At 36.7% G+C, this 23,807-nt stretch overlaps 2 protein-coding genes across 3 annotated transcripts in view; one reads left to right on the top strand and one right to left on the bottom strand.

Annotated features, from left to right (window-relative positions):
- Positions 1-4,018: 4,018 nt before the first annotated feature.
- Positions 4,019-8,452, bottom strand: spats1 (spermatogenesis associated serine rich 1; the record flags this gene model as incomplete). The annotated part of the gene is made up of 5 exons (XM_079832231.1): positions 4,019-4,142; positions 6,232-6,337; positions 6,500-6,667; positions 6,867-6,991; positions 8,349-8,452. 5 exons carry the CDS (start codon positions 8,450-8,452, stop codon positions 4,019-4,021), a joined length of 627 nt encoding a protein of 208 aa, XP_079688357.1.
- A 1,732-nt stretch (positions 8,453-10,184) lies between these two features.
- Positions 10,185-23,807, top strand: part of cnih3 (cornichon family AMPA receptor auxiliary protein 3) — a 50,153-nt gene continuing 36,530 nt past the window's right edge. The window contains exons 1-2 of one of the 2 annotated variants that reach the window (XM_079831144.1): positions 10,185-10,709; positions 20,954-21,022. In XM_079831144.1, the coding sequence (XP_079687270.1) occupies positions 10,632-10,709; positions 20,954-21,022 (147 nt within the window). In that variant the 5' untranslated portion in view covers positions 10,185-10,631. The remainder of the gene's footprint in view (positions 10,710-20,953; positions 21,023-23,807) is intronic. The other variant, XM_079831143.1, reaches the window with a different exon arrangement.

Raw genomic sequence — 23,807 nt, 5'->3', positions numbered from 1 at the left:
CCTGTTGAAAGCAATTCTATTACACGGAGTGTGAAAATAGAGACACCAGCCACCATAGTCACATGTTTATCAGGAGCCAGAGCACCTGAGATCAAATCAAATCTAAAAGTGCTGGCTAATGCTAATCATAAATTCTCCAAGATTATTATTCATGTCGGCACTAATAATGTTCGACTTCGGCAGTCGGAGATCACTAAAATTTATATTAAAGAGGTGTGTGAACTCGCAAGTAAGATGTCAGACTCTGTGATTTGCTCTGGACCCCTTCCTGTTCGCTGGAGTGATGAGATACTTAGCAGACTGTGTCTGCAGAATAATATAGGCAGACCTGACCTGTTAGAAAGAGATGGTATTCATCCCTCCTGGGGTGGTGCAGCTCTTCTCTTTAGTAATATGGCACATAGTCTTAGAGCTGAACCTTGACTAACTGGGGCCCAGGTTAGGAAGCAAACGGACTGGCTAAACCAACCGCCTGCTAGCTGTCTCACATCACAGAAGTCAGATAAATCCTAGAGACATAAACATAGAGACTCTTTCACCTAGATACTAACACTTATTTAAGGGTACAGATTTAACTGATGTTCAACAAATAAAAAACAGAAACAGAAATAAAACATCAAATGATAAAGTGTGTAAATGAAAAATGTGTGTAAATGAAAAAATGTACGTCCTTTCATTTTGGGAAATGTTTACTTTTGATGAATCATTCTTTTAAACTGATTCTTTTCAATGAACAATCTGGTTCACAAATCACTTTTAATGATTAATTTAAATTCAGCTGATCTAGTTGCACTGATTTAATGATTTGGATGGAATGAGTCAAGTTAAAGATTTTGTATAGTTACAATCATCTTAAAGTTACAACTCCGATCTCCAGGTTTAATTGTGAGTCTGCTGAATAACATTAACCGCTTTTGACATCTCCAGGACTTTTGTTAAAACTACAGATTATACTTCTGCATTTTTGTGTCCCTATCTCCAGACAGTTGGATCGAGGGTTCCTGTTAATATAGGAGTGCAATATGTGCCAGATTCCACAATGTGTTACTGCATGTTTCTAGTGGCTGCCATAAACTCTAGAAATGCCATAGAACATTTAAAAAAAATACTCAGACTGGATCTGTAAGACCTCGGCCTGTGCACTTGGACTCAACATAATACTTATCTCTTGAGAAGACAGAAACACCTGACAAACAAAAGGTTCTTACATTAATTCTCCCTAAAGTGATGCAGCAGGTCTGAAATGTCTCGCAGGCAACTGCTCTAGAAAACAGCGAGGCCTGTTTGCACCAGATAAGGTAATACCTGTAAAGTGTTGTGCAAGGTTCAGGATGCCAGATTGCTCTAGGTGGTCCCAGACCCCCAAAGAGGGATTTGCACATGGTTGTAGTAAGTGGACACACATTTCACGGGTAAATCAATATGCTCTGGGGCCCTGCAACGGTCCAATGAAAAAGTGAACTCTATGCCTGTTGTTTGAACAGAAATCACCTCATTTCAGTAACCAGCCAATCAGAAAATCTCTAAATTAGTTTTTTAAGATGCATAAAAAGATGAATGTATAAAGAAATAAATGTATTGGTGGCAATTACGCCAACTGCAAATTAATGTCACCATTGATTGACTCTCGTCACTTAAGTTTAAAAATAGATAAGTTTAAAAATAGATAAGTTTAAAAATAGATAGTTCAGATAACAGACAGAAGGTAATAACTGTAAAGTTTTGAGCAAGGTCCAGGATGGCAAATTGCTCCAGGTGGTCCCAGACCCCCAAAGAGGGATCTGCACACAGCTGTAGTAAATGGACAAACACTATTCAACCCGTCTCACTCTCTCATACCTCACTTTTATTGTCCTTAATGATAATAGGAAAATGCAACAAACAGCATACACTAAAAGGTTTCTAACGCATTTAGTCGAGCGCTAAATGCCTAAACAACTTCCATAATGGCCCCCAAATTCGTGGTCTATTTAAATATGAATGACACTGTGGTCTGGTATAACCCTGCGGGTAGATTTTATGGAAATTTTATAGCATTATCAGACTGAAACAATCTCAATCATCTATCTCTACTGCATAACTGTGATATAAGCAAAGGATTATAAATATATTAGTGTGTTGTGCTGTGTTGTGAGGTCAGAGACAGCATTGCTGCACACCAATGACAACATACAGGCTGTGCAGTGTTGATAAGCTTATGGGTATTATTCATCTGTCTGTATGTACCATATGGACAATGAATATGCAACACAACTACCCTAGATAAAAACATTATTACAAAAGAAAATAAACCCCCTGCAAAATATGGTTGAGTGCAAAAATGGACTACAATAAAACTTTTGCTTATCATTCTGAGTGTGAAAGATCCATATAGGCAGTGCTGGGGAGTAACTAGTTACATGTAATCAGTTACAGTTACTGAGAAAACATTTACTTAAAATGTAATTCAATTACAATTACTTATGAGAATCTTAATGATTACAAAGGGGGTTACAGCTGAATATTTTCTGGAAAATGCTATGATATGTTGAATAATAATAATTTGTTGCTTTGTCTGTTTTTGATGTACACGATGCCTTCTGCCATTTAAAGGCCGTCTAGTAAAGTGATGCTATTCTGATACTTTTGATTGGTTCTCTAATTTCCAGTGCACCACGTCTGCCAATTACATCAATTCGTTAGAAATTTAGAAAGAAATCAAATGTAATCAGTTACATTACATAAATAAAGTATTGAAATAGTTACACTACGTATTATGTTTTAAATAGGGTAACTATTAACTTTAAATACAGTTACATTTCCAAAGTAACCTTCCCAACACTGCATAGGCCCTACTCAATTCTGATTCTCATAAAACAACAAAGTGAAAGACATTCTGGTTATCTTTTAACCATTACAAACAACAAGCCAACACAACAACTGCTCCCTTCTATCCTGCAATTTAATTTTAGCTGAGAGACCTTCGTTTGTCTTTTTCAAGGAATTAAAGGTGCAGTGTGTAATATTTATGAGGATCTATTGACAGAAATGCAATATAATTGTCACAGTAATGTTCCGTTTGGTTTTGTTTTCATGGACATTCAGTTTGTTTTCATCTGTCACATGTCTTTCTTTGTTCTGTTTTCCCGCCATCACCAGTCACCATGGACACTCATCATCATCATCAGCTGTTTGTCATTTGAGTTTCACCTGATGTTCGTCATCTGTGTTAATTCATCTTTGTATTTAGTTCGTGCTCGTCTTCGTGTACCCCCAAGTTGTAAGTCTCTTTGGATATAAGCGTCTGCTAAATGCATAATTGTAAATGTAAATGTCTTCAGTTCATTGTCTGGTATTGTCTGTGCACGAGCACACTGTTTCACGTGTTTGCTGTAGTTTGAGTCTTAATATTAAAAATTATCTTCATCTACTTTTGTCTCTGTCTTCATCTCCCTAGAACCTGACTGTAAATATAATATACATAACTATATTTTCAGTGGTGTATAAAGACCTCACATAATGAACCGTTATGTTTTTATTACCTTAGAATGAGTAATTTCAATCTTCATACACCGCAGGTCCCCTTACAGGGAAGTCACCATTTTGCGCCGCCATGTTTCTACAGAAGCCCTAAATGGACAAACTGCTCTACAGAGTGCTAGCTACTCTCTACTGTCTCATACGATGTCTTTGTCCTGTGTCGGCCACTGTAGCTTCTCTATGTACCTTGAAAGGGTGGGGTGAGCGTTGGGAACCTCACCGCTAGATGTCGCTAAAATGTACATCGTGCATCGTTAAAGAAAATCTAGATGATTGACAAATAAGACAAATAATGCTTCAGCAATAAAACCATAAATAAACCATCAATTTTGTAAGATATACTCAATGGAAAGACAAGAGTTGGTGTTAAAGGAAAGAAAAATTATTGTTTTTTTTTTTTACACTTTAATAAAACTTAAATGTGTCTAACTAAAGAGAAAACAATAGCAATCTATAAGAACAATAAAAGTATGTAAGCATGGTTTCAACACCTTACAAATTAGGTGTCCTGCAAAACTGTCCTGTCATAGATGTCTAGTGCTGGCCTCCAACTGCTCAGACTCTTGACTCCAAGAATGTCCTCCTCTCGCAGATGACTTTTATGTTTCTCTGCATACGATGGACTGTAAATATATACAGCATCTTAAAGGGTTAGTTCACCCAAAAATGAAAATGTGTCATTAATTACTCACCCTTATGTTGTTCCAAACTTCTAAGACTTTCATTCATCTTTGGGAAACAAACCAACATTGTTTTTATGAAATCTGAGCGCTTTCTGTCCCTCCATAGACAGTTACGCAACTACCTCTTTGATGCTTCAAAAAGTTAATAAAGAGATAGTATATACTCTAAAAAAAAAAAAAGGTTCTATATGGCACTAAAAGTGGTTCTTGGCTCGTAATCATAGGAGAACCTTTTTAAGTGCTGTATAGCGCCAATTTTAGTGCTTCAGTGGTTCTTCAGCGGTTCTTTTGCTAAGGTGCTAAATAGCACCGCTACCATACAGAACATGTTAAAGGGGTGGGGTGATTTCACTTTTTAAACTTTAGTTAGTGTGTAATGTTGCTGCTTGAGCATAAACAGTATCTGCAAAGTTACAGCACTGAAAGTTCAATGCAAACTGAGATATTGTCTTTTAAAGTTATGGCAGTTTATTGCCTACAAAAACGGCCGGTTTGGACTACAACAAGCTTCTTCCCGGGTTGGTGACATCATAAACCGTTGCTATTAACATAAACACTTCCCCGGCGAACACGCAACAAAGTGGGCGAGGCCACGTCGCAGTCAATACGAAAGAGAGAGAGCTGTTGCAGAACTACAAACTATATTTGGCCATCTAACCAATCTAAGACCATTGCGTTTTTTGGAGGGATGGGCTTCACAGAAGCAGGAAGCAAACGAGCCGTTCAAAGGGCAGTGGAGAAAGCGGTGTGGAATAAAGGTAAAATATAAGAAAAATACGGCATTTTTAAAAAAAAAGAAGTAATAAGATATGTTATACTGCGCCCCATAAACACAACCAAGCCTAGAAAAAAAACACGGAACCACCCCTTTGATATGGTGCTATATAGCACTTAAAAAGGTTCTCCTATGATTACAACGAAGAACCACTTTTAGTGCGAATTTAGCAGAACAGGTCATATATCATATAACATACTGTAAACAGAAGCTCAACCGAACCTGCTTTACTTGCAAGTACAAACTCCTTGCTGAAGCTCAAACGTGCTGCGTAACAAAAGAGAATGAACATTGGTTCTCGCACGTCAAGCGAACATGATTGAGCTTCCGTTTACCAGAACTGATGTGTGAATTGATGAATGCTTATATGTGAATTAAAGCCTATATTCAATCTGTTCATCATATAAAGTGACCATGTCTCTTCTGAAAATTTTTACGATCTCTTTATGAACTCAAAAGAACTCAAAAAAGAAGTCAAAGTGTCAGTTGCATAGCTGTTTATGGAGGAACAGAAAGCTCTCAGATTTGATCAAAAATATCTTAATTTCTATATGTTCAGAAGATTAACGAAATCTTACTGGTTTGGAACGACATGAGGGTGAGTAATTCATGAAAGAATTTTCATTTTTGGGTGAACTATCCCTTTAAGAAATTCCATACATATTTTTTATCAGCCGTGAAATTGCATTTTCCATTATTTTATTAAACGTATTGCATTTTTCTTGTAAAAAATATAATTATTAAGCTGCTTTTCCATCTATATTAGTGACAAAATAAATAAATAAGATTATTTATTTTACCTACCTGATGTCTTTTGGTGAGGGCTTTAGGTGAATAAATGAGTTGAATGTGGCAAAAGACCCAGACCTGGAGTAACATATGAATAAACATGTAGGATAGATTCACTCATTTTCACACTCAAGTTTATGATCTATGTCTGTGCTCTTATTTTGAAGTTTTGTCTTTATGATGTTTCTTAATTAGTCTTGTTAAATCATTAGGTCCTTGTGTGTTTATTGTCTTTGGGCATGTTCATTTGCCCTATAGTGTGCTGTATGGTATATGAGCACAAGTGTCTAAATTGTAGGGTGTGTTCAGTTTTAGTGGGGGAGCTTTGAGATGTTGTGCTTTGATATATCCCTTCACAGGAAGTGGAAAGGGTTTTTATGTTAATTAATTTGCATGAAGACATAGCAACAGTCCCATCTTTTTGGTCTATCTTTTGGCATCTACAGTAAGCCTGTTGGTTCTTACCCAAAAGTGGTCCTGCGTAGTGTTGATTCATATTTGTGAAAGTCGGGACTGTACTCAGGAGCTTGAAATGGTCTGACTTTTGTTAATGGGTAGTTGCTGCATTTACCTGTGAAAAAAATTTTTTTTTTTAGAATGTTTAAAAAAATACAAATGACCCAAGATCTAAAATCTAAATCAACATTACATTACTGAATACAATTTCTCTATATAAATGGTTGGGAACAGCAGCAGTAAGTAACATTATTAGCATTGATAATGTTGCTCTTACCCTGCTTTTTCCTCCCTATGGATGATTCCAGGGAATTTTCTGAAATGCATCTCATGCTTCTCATATGATTAATGCTATCCATGAAACATCTCTTTCCAGTGTGATAGGTATTGGGCTGTCCGAAGTTTGGATAAAAGCTCCACTCGGACTCAGACATCTTATTAGCCTCTAAATGGACATGACGATAAATATAAAGATTCTGAAAAATGGTCTCGGAATCTAACAACAAATTCCAAAGAAAGAAGTAAGTGTCTAGATGTTACAGATTACTCTATTAAAACATAGGAACGTTTCCATGTACAACTGCCACCACTAGAGATCCTTTCATTAACTCGAACAGATTTCTGCTGATCAAGGCCTAACTCACGTGGAAAGGATCTCATCAGTTTCCTTTCATCAGGAAACTTTATGTCTTTGATGTGTGGAAATGGGGCGTCACTGTATCGAGGTTCAGGTATCCAGCGCAAATGGGATTTCCAGTCAAGATCACATCTGAAACCATAGGCAATGGCATCACATTAATGTAGTGTAAAAAGAAAAACACCTAAGTATATGAATAGCCTCCTGGGACCCAGAAAAAAAAAAGTGTTTTGAATTGAGTATTTTTTCATGTCATTACAATGTTTAGAGCATAAGAAATAAGAAAACATTTTTGAAAAATTACATTTTATTCATATGTTATGATATGTCCTCTGTAGTTGACACCAGGACTGAGTTGTTAAAAAAATAAAATGACATGAAATTGCATGTATAGGCAAAAACAATGGGATTTATTTTTAATTCACCAATCAATTTTAAGGTTTCAGGATTTTTTTTAAACAAACTTTGTTTAAAAATAATTCTGAACTATGTTATGAAAGATACAACGAAATGCATTGATATACCATTTTACTTTATGAAATATGTGGGTAAAATGGCCATACTTGGATTTTCCCATTCAATGCAATGTATCTATACACTGCATCTAATTTTCATATTAATGTGTTCTTTGTGCAACATGTAATGAAAAAATAAGTGTAATAATAGGAGTAATAATTGGCAACATTTTCATAATAATATCTAATATTTCATAGGAATATTGATATTTAATTTATTTCCCTATTAACTTGTTATGTCTCCAAAATGCCTGATAAACATGATTTAAATCCTGGCGTCCACTACAGTGGACATTTATGAAATCAATGCCGTTTTGTAACAGAAAGTCATATTTTGTTTAGAAACCCCCTTAACATTTTCCTGAGATGTTGATTTATAACAAACAATTTGAAAATTAATCAGATTTCAATTATAATTAAAGAATATTATCATATTTCCATAAGAGTGCTAAACATTAATGTCGGCCATTTTTAAAGACCAAGAAGTTGTTATTGTTGTCCTGGTGAAACCTCCAAACATTTGGTATCTCTGCAAAGCCCCGAATGTGCTCTATACAGGGCATCCAGACTGTGACATGTGACATGTATGATGTCAGAGAAATTCCCTAAAATATAACGTCCACTACAGTGGACAAAAGTCTATTCGTGGGTCCCAGGAGGATAGGATAAACATTCAGTTTGACTTGAACATTTGAAATACTGACAATGGCCAAAGACAGATCACAAGTGTATCGCTATTAGCTATAATCCTTTAACCCCAGAGCTTTAAAATCAAGAACCAAGAGTCTCTCATGTGTCCAAGTCAAAAATTCCATTCAAGTTATGATTCAGCTTATGCAATAAAACTGACACTTTGCATCGACTGCTTCAAATACTAAAGGAAAAAACGAAAAGCTGTCATTCAGAAGAAACTTCAGCTGTAATAATCCATTTTAAAACTTGATGGGAAAGAAATTGATGTATGAAATACTTACTCAGTAAGAACAGGCTCAACGTGTCTAATGTGAGGCTTGAAGTCCTGCTCTTTTCCAAAACTCCAAAATGAGTCACTGACATCAGTGTCTTTCTTCATATCCATGACTGTGACATTTCACTGTGAGTGACAAGAGAAAACAATAAAAAAAAAACCTGTAGGCTAACGCAACACTTTTTTTTTTTTACTTATAGATCTATTGCTTATGCTGTAATTAAAGTGTTTCTGTAAAAAAGGCACAAGATTTTCAGAAATAGTTACAGTAGGCTATTAAATATTTACACAAATTTGCAACAAAAAAATGATATTGTTCATGTGATTTCAACATCGGCGACCTGCTCCTTGTAAATCAGATGCTAGCCTACTGGTTGCGAAATCTTCATCTGTGAGTTTACATTAAAAATGAAACATTTTCACTTCTTAAGAGGCAGGCTAAAGCATTTTTAATGAGGAAAATGTACTATAAAGCGTTAATACAGACAGTTAAGTGTTACTTTATGTCATTGTGAGCAAATGTTACAATGAGAGTCATTTTAAAAATGACTTTCTCTCACTTGCGCCCATCTCAAAGCGACAAATGGGCTTCTATAAATATTTTGTAGTAGACTATAGCTAAATAAATTGACCACTACCTATTAGACGGACTAATACATTTTCTGGATACCTACCTCCTGTCCATTATATGCAAATGTTACGGAGTGATGGTCTTTGTACCGAGAATTGGAGACTGTAGATTAAACAACTGTGATAATCCGTTGCCCGGAGAACATAAACAAAACTGACAATACCAGTTTAGCGGGTTTGTTGCACGTACTGTAATCGAGTGTGTTTATCTGTTCAATTACTTGCTGATATAGGCTGCATTATTTATTTATATGGAATTAATTCGATCGATTTGTTTTGTTACATTGCAAAATATAAAATCAGAGTTTGAATTCTGACTTGAAACGCAAGATGGCGCAAGAAAATAATTAAATCCTTACAAGGATAGGCTATAGGCTACTTGTTAATAGCCTACTTTACTATATAGGCGTTAAGCATGTTAAATCGTCTGCTAAATTGAAAATATATATTTATAATATATAAAAATATAGGGCCTAAATGTGTAATATGGTCTATATTTTTAAAGGGAAGTTGCCTCCTGATGAAAATGACTGAGTCACATTAGTATGCAGTGATTCTTAACAAAACAAATCGGTGGGGAAAATGTATGTAGGCCTATCAAGTAGCCTATAGCCTAATTACTTAGGCTAAATGATAAAAATAAATATGTTTCTATGTTTCTAACTCAATGCAGATGAAATATCGTAAATGGGCTGTCAGGATGTGGACTTTGATAGTTATTTACTCATTTTATAAATATCTGAAGGTGATATTTATAGCTGTGAAACCTTATAAAAGAGGAATATTTTTAAAATGAACCTCTTCCTTCTGTCAGGACATTGTGATTCTTTAAAATATAGCTACACTAGGCTATATAGATTATATTTCTGTTTATATTTAATAACCTATATGATAGCCTACATGTGTAGACAGATAAGGCGTAGTGATAACGTCATAATTGTGATGAAATGTAATTGTACATTGTATTTAAAGTAATTAATCTCAACTTGTGAATGTCGCTGTTTAAATAAACTAGGCAGTAACGTGGGGCATGCCTGACCCAGTGTAGAGAGAGAGAGAGAGAGAGAGAGAGAGAGAGAGAGAGAGAGAGAGAGAGAGAGAGAGAGAGAGAGAGAGAGAGAGAGAGAGAGAGAGAGAGAGAGATGAGAGAGAGAGAGAGAGAGAGAGAGAGAGAGAGCTCTTTAAATCCACCTGTTAGCCAGCATATATTCTTGCGCCTTCGGTTTGGGAAGGTGAACTGGTCGTGTGTCAGTGCATTCACTCAAAGTTCTGCATTTCCCAAGTTCTCACCGCACACAAGCTCCATCTTTAATGGACTATCACTGCCGACGACACCATATGGGAAAATGTTAATGCATCATTTGCTTAACCGTCCACAAATGCCTTGATCTCGCAGAGACTTCGCTACACTGCTGCAACTCGCGCAATATATCGACGCACCGCTGGACTTTTTCTTCTTCTTCTTATTCATTCTTGAATATGGAAAAGCGGTCGCAGTGAACTGTAGCCGAGGTTTGCAACACATTGTTGCAAATATTTTGATGAAGAACATGATGCTCTATCTCTCGCGTGCCCGTAACTGCTTCCATTCATTCAGCTCTGTTTGGCGCTGAGCACCGTCTTCTCTCCTGGAGATTTTCCTTCCAGTTTCCTCTCAATTATGTTCACTTTCGCTGCCTTTTGCTATATGCTTTCCCTTGTCCTCTGCGCTTCTCTCATCTTCTTCGCGATCTGGCATGTAAGTCTTTGCATTTTTGACGTGCTTTGTGAAAATGTAGCCTATTGCTGCAGGATGGCATGCATGTGTTAGAGCAGGGGTTGCTGCATCAGACAAAACTGTCCATCACCTGATCAAAGCCTCCCTGCCAATATGAATGTTTCAGACATGTATTACATCACCAAACTAAGTGATCATTTGGGTGTAAATTGATAGTGCAATTCAGACTTGGGTGACAACATTGGCGCATATCCTGGCTTGGTGGCAGCAGCTTGTGTCAGGGAAGTCTTTTGCACACATATATTTTGGCTATTCCCACTGCTCTACTGACCAAAACACCTTTGTGGGTTGTTTCAGATCCTTTTTATCGGTACGGATTACATTTCAGCAGCTGCGTACCTGTGTTAAACCTCCTTACAGTTCAACTGTACTAGCCACATTTCAGGCAGCAGTTTGTGCCTGACCTGTTTTGAAGTCACTGTCCTTTATGTCTGTGCACTTTATGCAAGGTGTAACACTTTTTTTTTTCCTTGAGGAAAGCTGCATTAAAGCACTCACTCACATTCACAGCACTGCAAGTCTGCTCTAGATTTGGGTCAGCACAGTCGTTTGCCCTAGGCTTGCTTTTGCATAGCAACAGACATTATAGCCCCGAGGGTTAAATAAGGGGTAATTATGAGCACATCACATTTGACCCAGACCTTTTAGTTAGACATCATTAAACGCAATATATTTCCAATATTCCTCAAAGAAGAGCCTTTTATTTGTCAGTTATTGCACGAGGGAGGCAGGAATGCCGTCCTCAGCGGTTTCAGCTTTTTAATCTTTAATAGACTTAATTCGATCGGCTCACAATGGGAAAATCCTGACACGTTGATCCCCTTTCACATCTGCAAAACACTTTAGGTTCTGATTGTAGTCTACAGTATGTTTTGATACAGTTTTTGTGTTGCATGCACTGAATATATTCATATCCTTTTCAAACCATGTTGGAACCCACACATCAAAGAGAGCTGCACCTGATTAAAAAGGACCTATTATTATAAAGTCATGGTTGTTGAATTCCTGGAGATAAAGAAATTATGAATATGTTTGCAGCAAACACAATAAATCATTTACTGTTGAACCCAAGGGTTTCTTAGTTTAAGGGGTATGTTGCAACCGGACCCAAAACATTGATAAGTGTTCTTCAGCCTTAAGCAATGTTTTTTTTTCTTTTCTTTTTTTTTCAATAATACACACAAATCTTATTTATACATACATTAATCAATTCACTATGGCTGATGGCACCACACAAATGCACCCAATCCCAAGAGACTATCTTGAGCTGTAGTGTGAAAAGCAGCAGACAGGGACAAAAGCCTATGAAAGTACATTTCACGCTTTTAAGATCCCTCTACAAAGGCACTGGCAATACATCTACTATTATTTGTGATTTATTTATTTATTGCTTGCAAAAGTTTTATTTGGTTAGAATCACTTATTGTTCAAAAGTTTAGGGTCAGTAAGATTTTTTTAAGAGAAATTAATACATTGTGGACAGTAAGGACATTTATAATGTTTCAACATATTTCTATTTCGAATAAATACTGTTCTTTTGAACTTTCTATTCATCAAATAATCTGAAAAAGGAATCATGGATTCCACAAAAATATTAGGCTGCAATATTGATGATAATAATAAGACATGTCTTTTGAGCAGCAAATCAGCATATTAGAATGATTTCTGAAGGATCATGTGACACTGAAGTCTGTGTAAATGAAAATGCAGATTTGCCACAGGAATTCATTCCAATTTTAAACAAAAAGTTATTTTAAATTGTAATACTATTTACAATATTGTTTTAATATATTTAAATCAAAACAGCCTTGGTGACCATGAGAAATGTCTTTTTTAAAAATATTAATACAATTTTACCATCCCAAACTTTTGAACAGTATGTACATGGTTACTTTGGTATGGCCATCAAAGGAGAGGCTCTTTGTCCCCAAAATGGTGTAGGTACAAGTAGGGGCCAACCTAGCTATTAGAGATACTATATCCAATCAGAAAATGCTTTCTGCCTTTTAAGTTTTTGGGTTTGTGACTTCTGGTAGTCTGACAAGGGAAGGAAGGTAAAAGTCCTTGAAATCTCTTACAGCATCTTTTACATTTTTAAGTGTGTTAAACTCAGGGATGAGCGACATCAGTCCTGGAGTGCCGCTGTCCACTCCAGTTTAGCTCCAACCCTGAAAAAAACGTATCCTGTCTGTAGCCTGTGGGGCCGTTTATACAACACTGTTTTCAACTACAACTGTTTGTGTAGTTTGTGTAAACTGCAATGTTACTACACAGATTGTAATATTAGGAAATAGGGGTGGGGGGATGGGGGTTTGGGGGGGGGGGCATACGGACATCCCCTTACGAAAAAAAAGTATGCTTCATTTTTAAGTAAATTTTTTTATGAAGTATACTTAAGTAATATTCAAGTATATTTAAGTATACTTTATATAACTAATAGCAATGTACTTGTAGTAAACTTGTAAGTGTACTATTTTAATACTGCTTGGTACTATATATATTATATAAAAAGTATACATTTAAGTGTACCATAAGTGTAACAGTAGTAAACAACTACGTTTCTCATTTGTTCTGCATCTGTACTACAAGTGAACTCATAAGTATACTAGTAGTTTACTATTTTAATACTTGTAGTACATTTTTTAGTTCATGAAAGTACACTCCATTACTCTCAGTAAACTACTAGTTTAGAGGTTTCCAACTGCAACTTGTAAGTTTTGTAAGTATGTTTGTAAGTAAACAACATCATACTTATAGTTTACTAGCCTATTTATATATTATTTTTGCACTTTATTTACTCACTTTAAACACATTTTATTTTACCATCTGGCATCCTTTTTATCAACTCCTGAATGTGGGTAAGTTTCATTTAAAAAAGGCGAGATTTTCAACAAAAAGCTGAGAAAATTGCATTGACTTTGTCCGGATCAGATTCAGAATGATGATCGAAACACAGATGGAGTAGATCGAGCCCATCAACACCCCTAAAGCTTCACAGTAGTTTCCTCTTCATGGGTTCGACATTTAATTTGGTTACATTAGGCAGTTTTGATTTACATGCTGTTTATTGTTTGATGATCGCGTTATTTTACATTTGCGTGAGCAATCTTCTATCACTTGTTTCTGCTTCTTCTTCCCGTGTTTTGATCCGAAGATTATGTATGGAAATGATCCAGCTGCGTCTGTGTGCTTTAATTTGCACGTCGTCAGTAGATCACACGTAGAACCTTCCACTCCCATCTGTGCTTTTATGGAATTGCGCTCTCATGCTAATTTGCCCTGTTAAAATCTGGCCCTTAGAATGAAAATCAGACCAAAAATTATATATTAAATCATTTGTGTCTATAGGTTCATCTCGAGTGCACTGTAGTAAAAAAATGCTTATGTGCGCATTTTAGTAGCATTTTAGTAGCGCATGTGCGTAGTCTTTCTTTTCAAAGTGACATCGCCAACTGTCTGGCATGCATAATACAGCGTGATCCAGGTGAATGGGGATCGTTTTGATAACGTTGTCATCTATACAAAGAAAAAACGTTTCCGTTTTTAGCACATCGTTGTCGTGTAAATGTACCCTGAGTAATCCTGAAGACATTGATTATCTTGTTCAGGTGTGTTTAATTAGGGTTAGAGCTAAACTCTGCAGGAAAGCGGCCCTCCAGGACCGACGTTGCCCATCCCTGGTCTAATGTTTGCACCACTAGTGGCGCCAAACAGAGCGGTAGAAGAAATGCAATTTTTTCAAATATAGCTAAGTCTATCTCTCGTTATCTTAACTTAGATTTGGAGGCAAGCAGAAGCAGTCTGTTGTCCTTTTCAAAGAAATCCTGTTCAACAGTCTAAAGGGAATCCTAATCTGCATATTTCCTCTTGTGTGTTATTCTACATCTGAGGGGAAATGATCCCCACATTAGTTTAACTAATTCAGAGAGTCAAAAGCTCCCTCAGCAGATGTTTCGAGTACACTTTCACAGCCAGTGGAAACCAACACATTAGTGCCCACAAAACGCCTGCCAAAGATGCACAGTTTAGAACAGTATTTAACAGATTATCTGTGAGTGCAGTGGTGCGTTCATCTGTGAAGGGTTGAATGTATTATTGAGATGTATAGTGCTCATCCTAATTGTGGACGTTTAATTCAGTAATCCTGCAAACTACTACAACAAGCTTTTGTTCGACACCGAAGGGCACCTTTATTATGCTACAAGGTGAACTTCTTTGCTATAATGACTAGCTTTTCACTTCCATCCATGTTCGCAAAACAACCCTGAACAGGCTCATTGGAAAAACATCTGTAATGATATCCACTGGAGGCAAACTTGCAGTTGAACCCAAGTGCAGTTTATTACAAGTGAACAAAACAAACAAGGACTTGACTTGAACAGACTTGACTTGAACACTGAACAGACATGACTTGAACAGACTTGACTTGAACAGACTTGACTCAAACAGACACAGAAGTCACCAACAGCGGTACAGGGAATAATACTAGACAAGGGAACAAGGCAAACACGAGGACTATGTCATGAAACTGTGGCAGTTCAGTCACCTAGTTGATTTTAATGACGTGGCTTTAAAATAAATTTTTCGTCATGGATTAAATGAACATGAAACAGACCCAAAACACTAGACATTACAACATGCCTGTGTTGAAAAATATATGTAGCTTCTGGCACATTTTGCGACACTTTCAAAATGAAATGCTTAAAAGTGTGTTTAGTTTGATATATTTTATTACACTGAATGGTTGTATGTATCGCGGCAGTTCAAAAATGAAATGTTCAGTGGCTGAATGCTTATTTTCACATTTGAAAAATAACATTCCACCTACACTAAACCCTACCTTAAACCTAACCAATAGTGTTAACAAAAGTTAATGTGAGATAAAAACACGTTTTGACGTAACCATGCCATTTTAGCTTGCTTCTACAAGTCTTTTATTGTGAATGTGATTCACAGCGCTCTGTACCATGGGATCTACCAAGCAAATTTACTACATCAGAAATGCAATACATATGGAGCTGGTTATGTGATACAAACATCAAACAGTTTTCGTTTACAAATCTATGGTAAAAGATGCACTATGGTAAAAGTGTTTTGAGTTCATAACATAGTGTTATACAAGGAATTGTGCAAAATTAGAATTTGTGTGAAAAGGAATAAAAGCTAATTTTAGCTGGAATATGCATTGAGTTTTATATATACACTATATTGCCAAAAGTTTTGGGACGCCTGCCTTAACATGCACATGAACTTTAATGACATCCCATTCTTAATCCGTAGGGTTTAATATGGAGTTGGCCCACCCTTTGCAGCTGTAATATCTTCTGGGAAGTCTTTCCACAAGGTTTAAGTGTGTGGTTATGAGAATGTTTGACCATTCTTCTAGAAGTGCATTTGTGAGGTCAGGCACTGATGTTGGACGAGAAGGCCTGGCTCACAGTTTCCGTTCTAATTCATCCCAAAGGTGTTCTGTCGGGTTGAGGTCAGGACAGTCAAGTTCCTCCACACCAAACTTTCTCATCCATCCTTTCTCATCTTTTGAAACTTGCTTTGTGCGCTGGTTCACAGTCATGTTGGAACAGGAAGGGGCCATCCCCAAACTGTTCTCACAAAGTTTGGAGCATGAAATTGTCCAAATGTCTTGGTATGCTGAAGCATTAAGAATTCCTTTCACTGGAACTAAGGGGCCAAGCCCAACCCCTGAAAAACAACCCCACAACATAATCCCTCCTCCACCAAACTTTATACTTGGCACAATGCAGTCAGGCAAGTACCCTTCTCCTGCAACTGCCAAACCCAGACTCGTCCATCGAATTGCCAGACAGAGAAGTGTGATTTGTTACTCCAGAGAACATGTCTCCACTGCTCTGGAGTCCAGTGGTGGTGTGCTTTACACCACTGCATGCTGCGCTTTGCATTGCTCTTGGTGATGTAAGGCTTGGATGCAGCTGCTGGGCCATGGAAACCCATTCCATTAAGCTCTCTACGCACTGTTCTTGAGCTAATCTGAAGGCCACATGAAGTTTGGAGCTATTGACTCTGCAGAAATTTGGCGCATTGTGCGCTTCAGAATGCGCTGACCCCACTATGTGATTTTACGTGGCCTACCACTTCGTGGCTGAGTTGCTTTTGTTCCCAATTTCTTCCACTATGTTAAAATACCACTAACAGTTGACCATGGAATATTTAGTAGTGAGGAAATTTCACGAATTGACTTATTGCATTGGTGGCAACCTAACACGGTACATGAATTCACTGAGCTCCTGAGACCGACCCATTCTTTCATAAATGTTTGTAGATTCAGTCTGCATGCCTAGGTGCTTGATTTTATGCACCTGTGGCCATGAAAGTGATTGGAACACATGAATTCAAGGATTTGGAGTGGCGTCCCAATACTTTCGGCAATATAGTGTTGGTACATATTTGGGGTTTTGCAAAAATATATCTAGAGGCACGTTTCCAATGAGCCTTTGTTGGTTTTGTCATTTACTGTAGCTTACGTGAGCTAGTATTAGGGGAGGTCTGTAACAGAAAAATCATGGCTAATACCACTAAGAGGATTTGTAAAGTTAATACTAACACAATTCTAGAAATAATAGGTATGGGGGTCAGTGGGGGTCAAGCGTTATAACAATTGTAGACAGAACAGCAGGCAATCCAGCAACAATCTATTATTTCTCACAGCCTGATTCCCTCTTACTGACAGCTAAACAATGTGTTATAATCATGGATAAATATGAGCGTGTTTATGAGGAAATCACTTCTAATAATTTTAAAGATCTCCACTGAAGCAGGCTACTGAGCAACAATTACCATTCTGTGGATCACATAACATAAGGATGTTTATATACAGTACAGTTCTTCAGTCAGTTTAGCTCTTTTCAGTAACGCAATCCCCAAATGGATATACTGATGTCACATAGGGAACAAAACAGCAATGATTCCACATGGATGCTTCATGCACATGTTACATTCTTTGTTGGTTTTCTTTTTGAGTAACATTGCTTTGTGAATGCACCTTGCACACACAGTAAAAGCATGCAACTTATGCAGGGACTTTTTTAATTTCTTACCACTGTGATTAAAATTTACATGCTGCTGTCAGGTTTAAACCTGGCCTTATTTTAAATTAACCTGTTTTAAGTGTTTTTTATGCTTCATCAACATTCAGAGAAGTGTTCAGTTATTTATATGTCACTTGTGTAGTTTCTATGGTTCAGTGATCCCCCTTTCGTGGTGCAAATCTTAATGGGATTATTAAAGGATGGCCAGATTTAAAACTGTGTATTTAATGAAATTTTTTTTTTGTAGTTATGTAGCAGTTATACCTCACATATGCTTATCTGACGGCCAAGTAGAAAAACAGTCAAAATCAAACCCTTTTACTGCTCGTGTCGCCTACAGAATTGAGAGAGCATTGGTATACTACGAGAGAAGGAGTGTAGGAAGTGAGGGCAGTTTGTTCTGTAACAGGGGAAATAAGCTTGTATAATTTGATCTAACTTTAATTTAGGCTTCTCTTGCCTTGTGCATGTGCTATAGCCATGAGGCACCACAAGACCCCTTTTGCTCTAATGCTCTTACTAAAGGGGATAATTTAATATGTATTGGCAATCTGTAAATTTTTTGATAAAAAAAAAAAAAGATTTGTTAAAATTTTCAAGCACTACTTCCACCTCCATGATGTCTTGGATATTTTCAAGATTTTGCTGAAGATTCAAGAAAGATCATAAATATTATTTTGGTATTTTAAACAGTCTTTTATGTCTCATATGTATTTATTTAAATACATAGGCCCACATATATATATATATATATATATATATATATATATATATATATATATATATATATATATATATATATATATATATATATATATATATATATATATATATATATATATATATATATATATATATATATATACACTGTAAAACACTGTAAAACATTTCAAGTGGCCTCAACTTATTATTATTTAGTTAATAGTTCCATGGATTTTTTACATTCACTTAATTTCCCTCTTCAAAGTATTACTTGAATTTGTATTTGTTAGTTGTTAGTTGACCCAACTTGACTCCAACTTTTAAAAAAATACGTTTGCTCAACTAGTTTTATAGTTCATTCAACTAAAATGGTTTAATCAAGATTATTATTTGGGAATAACTAGAAATTGCTTTTGAATTAGTTATTTTAATAAATTATTAATAATTGTATAATGAGGTTAGCAAAATTATTACCTGGTGTCGATCAATCACACAAAAACAGAAATGAAAACTCATTAGCCTTTATTTCATAATCTGTGCTAAAGTGCTCCAGTTGACATTCAATTTACCATTGACATTAACCATTCTGGATTTGAAAAATGTGAAAATAACCCTTCATTGTTTTTCCCATATATTTTGGCTTATTTGCTCTCTTAACTAAACCTAAGAAAGAATATTATTTTAACTTTATATATATATATATATATATATATATATATATATATATATATATATATATATATATATATATATATATATATATATATATATATATATATATGTTAAAATAATATTCTATGTATATATATATATATATATATATATATATATATATATATATATATATATATATATATATATATATATATATATATATATATATATATATACATACACTCACCTAAAGGATTGATAGGAACACCATACTACACCATAATACTGTGTTTGACCCCCTTTCGCCTTCAGAACTGCCTTAATTCTACGGGGCATTGATTCAACAAGGTGCTGAAAGCATTCTTTAGAAATGTTGTCCTATATTGATAGGATAGCATCTTGCAGTTGATGGAGATTTGTGGGATGCACATCCAGGGCACGAAGCTCCCGTTCCACCACATCCCAAAGATGCTCTATTGGGTTGAGAGCTGGTGACTGTGGGGGCCATTTTAGTACAGTGAACTCATTGTCATGTTCAAGAAGCCAATTTGAAATGATTCGAGCTTTGTGACATGGTGCATTATCCTGCTGGAAGTAGCCATCAGAGGATGGGTACATGGTGGTCATAAAGGGATGGACATGGTCAGAAACAATGCTCAGGTAGGCCATGGCATTTAAACGATGCCCAGTTGGCACTAAGGGGCCTAAAGTGTGCCAAGAAAACATCCCCCACACCATTACACCACCACCACCAGCCTGCACAGTGGTAATAAGGCATGATGGATCCATGTTCTCATTCTGTTTACGCCAAATTCTGACTCTACCATCTGAATGTTTCAACAGAAATCGAGACTCATCAGACCAGGCAACATTTTTCCAGTCTTCAACTTTCCAATTTTGGTGAGCTTGTGCAAATTGTAGCCTCTTTTTCCTATTTGTAGTGGAGATGAGTGGTACCCGGTGGGGTCTTCTGCTGTTGTGGCCCATCCGCCTCAAGGTTGTGCGTGTTGTGGCTTCACAAATGCTTTGCTGCATACCTCGGTTGTAACAAGTGGTTCTTTCAGTCAAAGTTGCTCTTTTATTAGCTTGAATCAGTCGGCCCATTTTCCTCTGACCTCTAGCATCAACAAGGCATTTTCGCCCACAGGACTGCCGCATACTGGATGTTTTTCCCTTTTCACACCATTCTTTGTAAACCCTAGAAATGGTTGTGCGTGAAAATCCCAGTAACTGAGCAGATTGTGAAATACTCAGACCGGCCCGTCTTGCACCAACAACCATGCCATGCTCAAAATTGCTTAAATCACCTTTCTTTCCCATTCTGACATTCAGTTTGGAGTTCAGGAGATTGTCTTGACCAGGACCAAACCCCTAAATGCATTGAAGCAACTGCCATGTGATTGGTTGATTAGATAATTGCATTAATGAGAAATTAAACAGGTGTTCCTAATAATCCTTTAGGTGAGTGTATGTACATACATATATACATACACATATATATATATATATATATATATATATATATATATATATATATATATATATATATATATATATATATATATATATATATATATATATATATATATATATATATATATATATAATATGTATATTTCAGTTGTATAACCCGGCTCTACTTTATACCAATGAGATGCTGAAATAATGGAGATTAAATCTGAACAAAGTAAGCATGTATCCTTGAAGATCGCGCAAACGCTGCAAATCCATGCGTCTAGCCTGATGATAATGATCGTGTTTCTTTTTTTTTCTTTGGGTTTTCAGATAACAGCCTTTGATGAGCTTCAGGCAGACTTCAAGGTGCCGATCGATCAGGGCAATCCACTACATGCGGTAAGTCATGCAAATAATGGACTTGATCATTTGATTCATTGCCCTTTCCTGCACTTCAATGGAAATGAATGAGTTTGTATTCGTGTGTGTGTGTGTGTTTATTTGTTTATGGTGGGAATATATTTTAGCAAGCCCTCTGATCTTTTGCAGGCACCAGGTGTGTTGCCTACCCCAAACTCTGAAACATTTCCTGTCATCTGCAGCATTGCATGAATAATCCATAGAGCAGCTGTCTATGTGTTGTCTTTCCTCTGCTGGAGGCCCTGGCAGCTTTAATCTCGCTAATTAATTCAAACTGAGGCAACTTTTCCAGCTTTTTGGTTACACCAACTGTTATCCAAAAGTTTAGAACAACATTGTCATTCTAGACGCCAGCATTGCAGAATAATTTACATGTGTGCGCTTGATACCTTGCCAGGCTATGTTGTGACAGAAAACAAATCACGAGGCTGAGGCGAATGCAGATATTTTTGGTCTTTTGGACTTTTGTGTCAAAGTCTCACTCAGAATAGGGCACCGGGATGTGTAGACAAAGTATCTGAGTCACGTATCTGTTCTGCACAAGACTTCTGTAGTCGTAATTTATTGCTGTCTTCCCAACAAAGTGTCAAAGTAAGAGATACACGCTCTATATGTCACCCACCCCTCTGTCAGACTGGAGGGAACTATGGAGGATCTGAAAGGTGGGGGGTGCTAAAAGATTGATGGCCTCCTAGCTGATCTCAGCACCCAGTCAAGTCAATCTCACACCCTGCCTGGCTAATTGGTGGCTCCTGTCAGTCTTCAGCTGGGAGGAAGTCAGGATTTCATCCTGTAATTCTCATTGGAGCTCCCCTTATGACTCTAGTCTACACAGTAGTGCTGCAGGCACTGTGTTCAGTCTCTCAGGCCCCTTTTACACCTGGCATTAATGTGCGTTTCACATCCAGACAGAAGAAATGTTTCTTAATCCGTATTTTTTAAGCCCGAGAATGAATCCACGCAATGAATACAGCATTATTTTTTTGTTTTGAGGCTACGCTAATGTTTTTTTCCCCCAATTTGCTGTGGATAGGCTTATACACCCTTAAAGGTAATGGTGCCAGGAAGAACCAAAAAGGAGTTTTCACAGTGATGCCATAGAAGAAACGTTTTGTGAAAGGTTCTTTAAAGAACCATTTTTTTCTAAACAGTTTAGGGTGCTTTCACACCTGCCTCATTTAGTTCGGTTGAATCGTACTAGAGTTTGTTTTCCCCTTTGGTGCGGTTCGTTTGGTCAGGTGGGAAAGCAGCAATCGCACTCGGGTGCGCACCAAAAGCGGACGAAACAAGCGTACCGAGACGTTTCAAACGAACTTTTAATTTGTGGTGAGAATGTGATCCAACCTCGAACAGACCAAACTTCAAAAAAGTACTGATCATTTTTGGACTAAACCAGTTGCCGTAGTCAGCTGCGCTATGCATTATGTGATGAGGAAGTGTTTGTTGACAGTTTGCACTTTAGCATGGCAGCTCGCGGACAAATTTGTAGTAGTGAGGAGGAGGTGCGGAGCCTCATAGAAATTTGTCTGATGACCATATTAGGCCCCAATTTTCGAAAACTCACAAGAACAGCGCGATCTTCGCTTGAAGGGACGAGCGATGCGCGCTCGCCGTTTGGAGTGCATCAGAACGTTGTTTTCAAGCCGCATCCGTGCTTCATTATAAAAAATTATTGTTTGTATATTGTGGTGTATACAAACAATGTAATAGATTATGGCCAGGGTCAAAACCAGCCTGCGCAGTCGCAGTTTAGGATATACGCCATGGCCAATGAGTGATGTGGATGTTGTCATGTGACTGCATTTTGGTTCGTTTCAACTGGTTCGGACCAAAGCAATCAGTGTGGTGTTAAAAGGAACCAAAAAAGCTGAAAAATGCTACAATGTATAATTGTTTGCCCTTGGTTCGGACCAAATGAACCGAACAGAGATGTGAAAGCACCCTTATAGTCTAAAAACCTTTCTGCGCTACAAAGAACCTTTTGTGCAATGGAAAGGTTCTTTGGATATTAAAGGTTCTTCATGGAACCACACACTCCGCCAAATAACCATTTAAGAACCATTTAAGAGTCTATGCGTATGCTATTTGTGTTGAAACAGGATGGTACGCATGTACCCTATGATTAGCCATGCTTGAATGGCTATAAATACTTTTTTTAATTCATTTTATAAAGAAATAATTTATCTTCTCCATTTTATCCTCAGAAATTGAAAAAAAAAAAATAAATTAATAGCAACATCGATATCACTACTGATATTGGTATTGAAATCGATAACGACAATATCCTTGACAATTTAAAAGAGAATTAATAGTAATATTATCGATTTAACTGCACTGACACTATCAGAACAAAAGTTTTAACTGGATTGAGCTGGATAATGACACTATTTTCGGGTTGTTCAAAGTGTTGTTCATTTTATTTGAGGATTCAATGTGCAATTATTATTATTACAGATTTTAATGTTGGATGCAATTGAGATTAATTAATTAATTAATTAACCCTATAGTATTTTGTCTTGTTTTCCAGTAAATAATAGATAAACAACAAGAACTTAACAAAATTGCTAAGAATATTAACATAAAACAGAATACATCTTGAATTACATGTATTTTTCTTACCCCATTTGGCATAAAACAAACATTGTGAGGTTTTAAACTTTAATGTCTCTGATAAATCCAAGAGAGAGAGCTAGCAGAACCGCCACATTTAGCTGCCCTTGACTGCCGCTGCCCGGCTAATTCTGTGAAGGCATTCAAGACATAA

The sequence above is a fragment of the Gobio gobio genome, assembly GCF_949357685.1.
Source record: "Gobio gobio genome assembly, chromosome: 12".
Taxonomy (NCBI): Eukaryota; Metazoa; Chordata; class Actinopteri; order Cypriniformes; family Gobionidae; genus Gobio; species Gobio gobio.
Note: the sequence above shows the minus strand (reverse complement) of the source record. Positions and strands in the feature narration are given on the sequence as shown.